At 35.6% G+C, this 9,268-nt stretch overlaps 2 protein-coding genes and 1 long non-coding RNA gene across 4 annotated transcripts in view; 1 reads left to right on the forward strand and 2 right to left on the reverse strand.

Annotated features, from left to right (window-relative positions):
- Positions 1–241: 241 nt before the first annotated feature.
- LOC105124003 (CHUP1-like protein) lies at positions 242–2,198 on the reverse strand. Of its 2 annotated transcripts, XM_011023824.1 has the most exons (3): positions 2,013–2,198; positions 1,062–1,933; positions 242–861 (listed from the first exon to the last, which is right to left on the reverse strand). In XM_011023824.1, the coding sequence occupies exons 2-3, from the start codon at positions 1,920–1,922 to the stop codon at positions 379–381; spliced, it is 1,344 nt and encodes a 447-aa protein (XP_011022126.1). In that variant the 5' UTR covers positions 1,923–1,933; positions 2,013–2,198; the 3' UTR covers positions 242–378. The 2 variants fall into 2 exon arrangements, with proteins under 2 accessions (XP_011022126.1, XP_011022125.1); XM_011023823.1 differs by having other exon boundaries at positions 1,062–2,198.
- A 3,195-nt stretch (positions 2,199–5,393) lies between these two features.
- The window catches only part of LOC105124005 (RNA polymerase I specific transcription initiation factor RRN3 protein), a 6,582-nt gene continuing 2,707 nt past the window's right edge, over positions 5,394–9,268 (reverse strand). The window contains exons 8-16 of the mRNA XM_011023826.1: positions 9,143–9,259; positions 8,241–8,363; positions 8,093–8,161; positions 7,697–7,803; positions 7,351–7,434; positions 7,117–7,204; positions 6,418–6,537; positions 6,121–6,305; positions 5,394–5,888 (exon numbers count right to left, since the gene is read on the reverse strand). Of these exons, the coding sequence (XP_011022128.1) occupies positions 5,597–5,888; positions 6,121–6,305; positions 6,418–6,537; positions 7,117–7,204; positions 7,351–7,434; positions 7,697–7,803; positions 8,093–8,161; positions 8,241–8,363; positions 9,143–9,259 (1,185 nt within the window). The 3' untranslated portion in view covers positions 5,394–5,596. The remainder of the gene's footprint in view (positions 5,889–6,120; positions 6,306–6,417; positions 6,538–7,116; positions 7,205–7,350; positions 7,435–7,696; positions 7,804–8,092; positions 8,162–8,240; positions 8,364–9,142; positions 9,260–9,268) is intronic.
- LOC105124004 (uncharacterized) lies at positions 7,810–8,176 on the forward strand. Its single transcript, XR_841981.1, has 2 exons — positions 7,810–8,004; positions 8,046–8,176. It is a non-coding gene; the product is annotated as an uncharacterized LOC105124004 (long non-coding RNA).

The raw sequence follows: 9,268 nt of genomic DNA on the forward strand, positions 1-9,268 counted from the left end.
GCGTCGTGTAAACAAAAACAAGAAAGGAATTAAGATTTTAAAATATAAAAATTCAAAATCCCTAATCTTACAATAATTTTCTTCATGGAAAACAGCTCCCACTTTTTTTTCTCTCATATTTTCTCAATTCTTGAAATCCCATGTAATAATATAATTGGAGAAAATTTCCATTTTCCCGTTTCTGTTTTCTTTTTGTCCAATAATATATCCTCCCCCAAAAAAGGTTAGAACACCAGCCACATTAAAGCAAGATAATGTAATATGATATAATGAACACCACCCACATTGTGTCTGTTTAATTCATTAAACATGATGAGTTATTTCCATATGGTTAGAGCAACATTCTCCAAGCAAGACAGCTTGTTATTGAGGTAGTTTTCATGCACTAGAACAAGACCTCCTTGAATACATCAGGTGGTCTTCCTCGGCCCCTTCTGAAACAGAATGCCTTCCAAAGCAATTGATTTCATGCTTTCCTTTTTCATCCATGTTTGATTGCATGCCTTCATCACCCCCTTCCACCCATTTCTTAAGCTTTTTTAGCAACCTTTTCCTCTTTGAATACGTCTTACTACTGCTGGCCACACCTAAGCAAGGGTCCTCATGCTGCTGCTGCTGCTGCTCCAAGTCACATTCTGCAATTTCTCGACCTACTTCGAGTTCTAATTCCAAGTAGTTTTTCTTGTCCTCGATCTGTAGCTGTTGTTGTCCATGACTTCTCATCAACTCGTGCCTTAAGCATGCATTTGACCATCTTAAGTAAATAAGCTCTGTAGTTTCAGCTGCTCTGTCCTTGTGTAGTTGTTCTAGCTCATTTACAAGCCTATTATAATCTTCCATTCCTATTCCTTCTGCTTCAATCTGCAGATTGAGAGAACTGAAAAATCTGAGACTACGACAACCAAGAAAAATCAGCAACAGACACCTACTTTTACATCAAATTTCAGTCTAATCCAATGGCATTCATATAGTAATCATTCACATAATTCGTAGAAATCTAGACTATTAGTTGTATAGTAGTTCTACTTATACCAGAGTACAAGGTAAAGATAAAAATCGACCTTTGAGATCAATGAAGCTGGACTTTCTGCTGCGTCAAGCTTCACCAGAAGATCATTCATCTCCTCCTGTAGTCGATTGACAACAGATTCAAATTCCCTCACTTCATCATCCAATTTCTTGATAACATTCGTCCTCATCTCTAGCGCATCACAGAATCTCATTATTTCTGCTTCTAAACCATTAATCCTTGCGTTCTTTTCACCTATAACGCGTGATTGCTCTCGTGTTCTTCTCGAAAGCTTCTTTACCTTTCTTTCAAGTAACCGATTTTCCTTTTTAGCAAATTCAGTCTGTTCAAGAACTCTACGACACTCCACCATGAAATTCTCAAACCCTTGTGTCTGAGCTTCTATTAATGAAATCTCCCTATCCAAGAACTCGACCCGAGCAGTTTCCAATAACAACATGTTCTTAAGCTCCTCAAGCACAGAATCCTGCTCTTTCATAACACGATAGCGAAGAAAATGCATCGCCAAGCTGTGTTCTCTCTTTTGGAGCTCTTCAATTTCGTTTCTTAGTCCTAATATCTCCTCTTCGAAATGAATATGTGAAGCTACTGTGGAACTACAAACCTGGGAACTTGTGATCATGTGCTCCTGGTCATCATCTTTGATGGGTGAAGATGTAGACTGGAGACTATGAATGCTTGCTTCATCTATAAAATCATCGTTAGAATCAATGGTATCTAATACAGGACTTACTGTGGTTTGCAATGGAAAACGTTTAGCAGTTGTACTTCTTCTTAGAACAATCCTGGCATAAACAAAACCAGCAACAGAAAGAACCAGAGGTATGCCAGCTTTTATGAATAATGGCTTCATGACCTCTGTCTTTGATGATGTGCTCTCCATCTTGAACATTGTTTAGTGAGCTTGATAATCAACACAAAATCAGATTGTTTATAATCAAACGTGATCGCATTTTTTCAAAGCTATGTTGAGATTCTTTACCTTTTGTGTTCGTTAGCTTCCCTTTGTTTGAAGGGATGGTGGGCTGTTACTTTTTGACTACTCTATAACACCATATGCCACTTTCATTAAACTTTCCTCGTGTTGTTTGGAATCAAATTCTTTTTTGGTTAAATAGTCTTCTCCTCGTATAAAGATGGTTCCCTGCCCATTCATGATGCTTCCATGGAGTCAACAAGTCACTATATAGGCCTTAGTGCAGGCCCGTTAATTAGCCTTTTCTACAAGCCGATGCTTGTTCATTGCCTCGAGGTTTCCTTTCGTTTTTTACTTCTTTCGATTCCCCATTACCCTTGACCAAAGAAAGAATGATCGTGCTGATGGGCTCCGGATTTACTCCTCCGAGCTATACATAAAACACCCATAAAACATAGAAGATCAAAACCCTAATGAGTAATGAAACCCAGACACGTGTCATTTTTTTGGGGCCCATGTGACCCATTTCTCCCTTGAACTGGGGAGGGATAGCTTAATTCCTTAAAAGCCCTAGTTGACCCAACAAGCTCATGAAGCTCATCTCTAAAATGGACATACTATGTGGACATAGAGCTCAGAAAGACAATACTCGGGCAAAAGGCATCGTCTTCAACTTCTTATCATCTCTATCCTTACATCTTCTGTGAACACAGTCCATCTTGGCTCCAAAAAAAAATTGTTTGCTTACGGACTTAATCATTAGAAGGCCTCCACAATCTACAAAGAGGACTTGTTTTGTAGGTGTTCATGCAACCCAAGTCCAAAAGTTCCAATCTCTTAATTCACCTATCGGTCGGGGAAAGAACTTGATCTTGTGGGGTTTTATGTGAACCTCATCACTCACCTATTTAATTTCAAAAAAGAAAAAAGAAAATCAACCTTTTTACTAAAAGTCAATACTTGTGATTCTGAATTTTGATTTCATGCAAGAGTTTTGCTCTTAAGCATCCTATAACTTTCCTTGTATTGCCTGTGCTGCTAGGGTTTTTCGAAATCTTGTCACTTTCTGGATCCTCTTTCCTTTCAGAGATCAATGGTCAGCACCACAGAACTGGTGGTTTACGTGTTGCATTAGCTAGGTCAGTTGGTGGTTTCTAAGAGCTGCCTCTCCTTTTCAGGTCAAACTGTTGTTCTTATCTTTTCTACCCAGTAAGAAATCCGTGCAAAATTGTTCCATTCATGGTGCATTTAATTGTATTCTTTTTTCATTGATCCAATTGTACTGGACTTAGAATTGCAAGCTTGTTCTCTGCTTCATCAAGGAATCCAACAAGGCATCCAACCGCTTTTTTCCCTCTTGTAGAATGTAAGTCTATTACTTGAATGTTACTGGATGTTCCAGTCTCAGGTCTCAACACAAATGGTCTGCCTCGATCCATGCAAGCTAGCTCAAGAATGCTACCTTCAAATAAATAAAAAGTTTCAGAATATCTCATCTTAATACCGATCAATATTTTATTTTTTTCTTTAGATGTATTATTTTGTTATGGCTACAACTTTCAAAGCATTCTATTCCCGAGACATTAAGATTTGGCTGTGTTTGTAGGTTATTGTTGCTAGTTTTACTGCAGATTCAGAAGATGAGAAAGATTCCAAGCTATGGAATAGACTTCAAAATTTGTCTACTTCACCAAAGCTTGTACCAGGATCATCAGCAGTTGGAAGCTCGGCATCCCATGAAATTCTTAGTCAATCATTTGGTCTGCCTAGATTCTCTTTTAACCAAAGCATTGGACCCTTCACTACCAACAACAATTAATAGGAATTTATTTTTATATTAAATATGCCTTGGAGATAAACTAGACCCAGAAGATGTTTGCATATATATATTAGGAATTTATTACTCTGCTTCCCTTCATCTGGAACAGTTTTTCAAAGAGATTAACATAAATTTGTATCTTGATTGGGCCCTTTGACATGAACACAAATGACTGTTTTTACTTCCGATATGTTTTGATATTACCGTTGAATTTTTATTCTAAAAATGTTTACAAATAATAGTTTTTAACTAGCTGTGGGACTATAAAAAGATGTTAAAACACCTCAAAGACGTTTTAAAAAAAAAATTCACGACTTGTGTTTTAAACTCAATTATATTAAATAAATTTATTTTATTTTAATTAAATGATAAAAAAAAAAACAACAACACATCGGTCAAATTTTAAAAAAAATCACGATAGCCTGGAATTTTATTTTTTTAAAGTAAAAAAATAATGTAGCTCAATAATTGACCTATTAAATAGGAAATGATGAAATTGAATTAAAAAAAATATCTAAATCAACCCTGGTTAGCATAACAAATATGTAATCCGAGTAATAAAAGTCAAGTCAATCTAAATTAATTCATTAAATTCACAATTTAAGTCATGAGATTAGGAAACCTCATAGGAAAAAAAATGAAGAAAATCATGAAACTCATTTTTTTAAATAAAAAACAATGTTGGATAATGAAAGCTGAAAAAAAATAAGTAAAAAAAAACGATGTTAACTAATGTTAACTTTTCAAACTCACGACTTGGATCATTAGATTGAAAATACCCTCTTTGAAAAAACCATGAAACTTAATTCACAATCAAATAAATATTGGAAGATAAAATTGAAAAAAAACTTTTAATTATATAAAAGGATTTAAAGTAAAAAAAGATAGTAATTAAAAAAATAAAAATTAAAGTTAAAATAAAAAAAAGATGCCGCAACAATTCTAAAGCTACAGTTAAAGCTGCACATTAGCCTTTGCATGTGCTGCTTAAACACAATAGCATATAGCATGATTTACTCACTGATGTATTTAATGCACATGCCAATTATTTTTTTATATATATTTAATAAATATCAAATTATCTGAAAGACTACTTGATAATCAAAAAAAAAAAAAAGTTACTAATAAACCCAACACAAAGTAAGGAAATGTTGATTTTACTAAAAAAATAAAGTCATTTTATTGTGTTGTGAGTGAAATATTATGAAAGATATGTTAAGAAAAAAAAATTAGCTGTCCTGTCAATTTTATAATGTTTAACGGACCATATAATTTTTATTTTTTTTATGAGAGCGAAGGCATTATTTTACTATTTCGATAAACGCTAAAACACACCTTGTCAAAATTATTTTCCCAGGTCCCCACATCCTTTAAATTTGCTTTACCTTGTGAATTTGTTAGCTAATTGTAGCCAACTTTATAATCCAATTAAATTTTGTTTCTTTTCCGCTCATCATTTGAATCATGTTTCCGATGCCAGTCTTCAGAACAGGAAATTTAGACGAATAGGTCACACGAGCCGTTTCCCTCCAAAGCTTAAATAGTTGCTCGTTCGTTCTCTAATTTTTCTTGGCAACAACATTCTTCCCTATTCTTTTTATGTTCAGACTGAAAAATCAATGCACAAGAGAGAGAATTGACACAAAATTCGTAACCTGATACGATAAGTTCACAAAATGTTCGAGGAAGTTGGACAAAGAATAGATTACAGCACCATCAAAAATCAAAACTACTGACCCAACCCCAAACTTGGTGAGCCGAGCAACTAAGCAAAATAATATGTTCATTAACTTGTGAGATGCAGTTTTCCTTTTCTGTGCTTTCAGGCGTATCACAAGGACTCTGGACTTGTTGAGGGTCGTATCTTTGAAGGCATTCGTTGACCACCAAAGTGGAAACCAGACGTATTCTTAGGTGTGATGGACATCTTGTTCATGACGTAGTCAAATTCATCAAGATCGATATCTTGATCAAAACTCCTTGCCATCCCTTCTTCCATGAAATTCTCTTCATTCAGAACCCCAAAATCATCAGCGATGTCTTCGTCACTGCTGTCTTCTTCATCATCATCATAGGTAGTTTTGACATGGTTCCAGTATATAAAGTGTGGCCGGATGAAACCTCTGACATAATTCCAAGGACAAACAAAATGAAACTTCTCAGCAAATTATGTTAAACAGATGACGATATCTATTTTTTATGCCAAAAATCGCTTCCTTCATACCCCTGAATATTTTACTTGTCATAATTTACTTTGTTATAGTGACTTGACTTACAAATCTGTTGAATATTGGGAAGAACCTGTAAAAAAAAATGACTTGAAAGAAAAGTCCATGTAAGAGGTAAAATTCAAACCTGTCACATTTCTTCAGCAAACATGGGTCAAATGGGAAGAACATGTCCAGCCTCTCCAGCCCACCAAAATCCCTAGAAAGATCTGATTCCAGCAAATCTTCGAAGATGAATGCTTTGGAGATGGTGAACAGATGGGCTGCTTTAGCTTGTTTGAGAAACTCATTTACAATTGATGGCAAGCAGACCTATTAATCCAACAAAACCAATACAAGTTTAGAACCTCTAACACAAGGTTTTTTTATCCAAAATGTAGTTGGGGGATGACACGGTGGTTATTTTTAAGGCAACATCACTCACCTCCAATGGCCCCAATTTGTGCTTCAATATTGGCTCTATAGGCATGAGGAGGAGCTGTGATTTGAGGGTAGGAACATTCATTATTGATTTCATATGAAAGCAGAGCACATACATAATTCCCTGCAGTAAGGAAAAAAAAAACATCAATAAATCAGCTTTACAACTGCATCCACCGAGAAGAATCTATCATATCATAAATTAAGAACCTCCTATTAGAATAGATCTTGCAATGATAGAAAGAAAAGGTTCAGTACTCCAACATGTGCAATTTCAAACAACATAAACGTTGCAACAATAATGGAGCAACAAATCAGTAGTAGTCGTGGGAGTGGCAGGACTACCAAGTAGCAATGAACTACAGAGAGATAAGCACTATAAATTGGAAAATGTGGTGGTTCGTGTGAAGCTGCCTCAAGGCAAAGGAAGCAGTTCAGTTTCAGTGTTTTAACACCTTCACTTTTGGTAGCTGAAGCAGTAATGGTGAAGATAGACATGTAATAAAATGTCTATAGGATGGAATGTCCTCGTATAATAGAAGTAAAAAAAAAAAGGCTATCTATTACAAGATATCATGAACCCACATTTTAAAATTAACAGAGTCCATACTTATATTTCCTAAAAGGAAAATAGATCATATCAAAAAAATACATCAGCCATGTCAAGACAACTTTTGAACTTATTGTCAAAGCAACCATATACCTGGCATGCAGAATAAAAAACTTTATGTGCTTTTGGATTCATGTCACTATCCTGCTCTTCACAATATCTCAAACACCAATCCACCAGCCTGAAACAGCATAAACACAAGCAGCAGATTAAATAAATTATCTTCAATTATTTTCCTTTATATTATAGAGTTGTTGCAAAAATACCACAAAAATATTGACTTGATATTTGGAGTTCAAAGATAGAATTTTAAGCATGTCTCTTAACCTTTTCAACATGTTCATGACGAAGGCAGCAGATAGAAACTTCCCACGAGCCAAATAGCTAGAAAGATAAGCTACAGCACTCATCCTGTATCAAACATGCAAATTATTCATTTAAAACTAAAAATCAGTAGACAACATGGCAATCGTGTCCTATGCAACAATTAACATTATTTTAAAACTTAATGTCGAGGGTAACAGAAAGCATGGACTGCATATCACAAGGGAAAAAGGTTTGGAGACACACCAAGTGCCTCAAAAGAATATCACTCCGGAGTGAACAACCCTGTCAAAATTAATGCATAAAAATACTGGTCACCTAATCTCCATGTCTTCCAAAACCACATTACCTTGTAACTGGTGGGTTGCAAGTAGATATGAACAAATCCACAAGTGTTTGAGCAAATTTCACACCACAATTTTCAGGATCAAGTGCACAGGCATAGAAAATCGTGAACTGCAAGCACAAACAAAAAAGTAAATAAGAACAGCACTCCTCCTGAAATGCAAAATGTATACCCACTATTAAAAATGCTAACAGACAGCCCTCTTTCTACACTCCCCCACCCCCCTCTCTTTTTTTCAGTCTTCCTTCAGGACCCTACTAGTTGATCTAGGGAAAAGCCATGCATCTAATGAACATCGCAGCAGACTTCACATACCCCAACCATTTACATAAGCATGGAAGCAAGAACACACATACCCCAACCATTTACATAAGCATGGAAGCAAGAACACGGGCTTACCTGAGAAAACTTGGACTTGTAAGTGTTCAAAATAGTTGCCATGAATGAAGATAAAAGAGTTTCAAATACCTATAACATCAAGGGAAAAAATTACTTATGAAGTAACCTAATGAAATACAGACGTGATGAATATAACTTCAGATAATACCTCACTCAAACGCTTCTTCTCTGCACAGGCTTCAAGATGCTCGAGAAATTGTATCATCAAGCTATCCAGCAAGTCAGCAGTGACATTTTTACCTAAATTCCTGAGAGTTAACGTGCTTGGAAGCTGGGAAAATAACAAGAATATTAGTTTCCCTTAGGACAGCAAAACAAGAAGGTAGAAATACAATTTGGAACTATCATGTATGCTGACCAATACACTTAAAAATAGAACACATTAAAACCATCAAGGAATGAGAATTGTTTAACACATTCACTTGTTGAGACTATATCTTGAATATCAATGCAGATGGTGATATTTCACCTCACAATTAAGGAGCATAAGAGCACCATCAAGAATTAAAACCAAGTAGAGGCTGACAAGATGATTTTCATAAACAATTACATTGAAGCTGTCACCAAACAGCTTGATGGTGCAGAGTTTTCAAGTTTTTTTGTAACTCTACTACCTCCACATAAAACACATCAGAATTGCAAGTGTGCAGACAGGATCAATAACATGTATGTGCAAACAACTAATGACTGGCAATCTTCTACAAGCTTATCAGTAGATTCACAGTAAGGTATATTGTTTTACACAATTTTAAAATACACCCAAGCACTAGCATTGGTGTCAAGAAATTCCCACGCTTCGATGTCCTTGTAATAAAGACATGTAATTAGTTTACAGGACAACCATCAACCACGCACAAAATTTGAAGATGGTGAAACATTCAAAGAGCTCTCAGGAATGAAATGGTCATGTAATTAGTTCACTGGTCTATCATCAACATGCAGACGGACTGAAGGGGATAGGGAATGGGTACCCTCCACCTATTTTTGTCTGTTCAAGAAATTAATAAAACTCTATAATCATCATTCATGGAATCTGCATCACAATCATACCTCACCATCATTTGCCTGACCATCATCATCAGCTTCCTCTTCCTCATCTTCTAACTCCATTATAAAGATGCCTTTACTAGGATCATCCCTTAATAATTCATCCCAACCAATTGCAACCTGTAGGGA

Source organism: Populus euphratica, unplaced genomic scaffold (genome assembly GCF_000495115.2).
Source record: "Populus euphratica unplaced genomic scaffold, PopEup_1.0 scaffold12.1, whole genome shotgun sequence".
Classification (NCBI taxonomy): Eukaryota; Viridiplantae; Streptophyta; class Magnoliopsida; order Malpighiales; family Salicaceae; genus Populus; species Populus euphratica.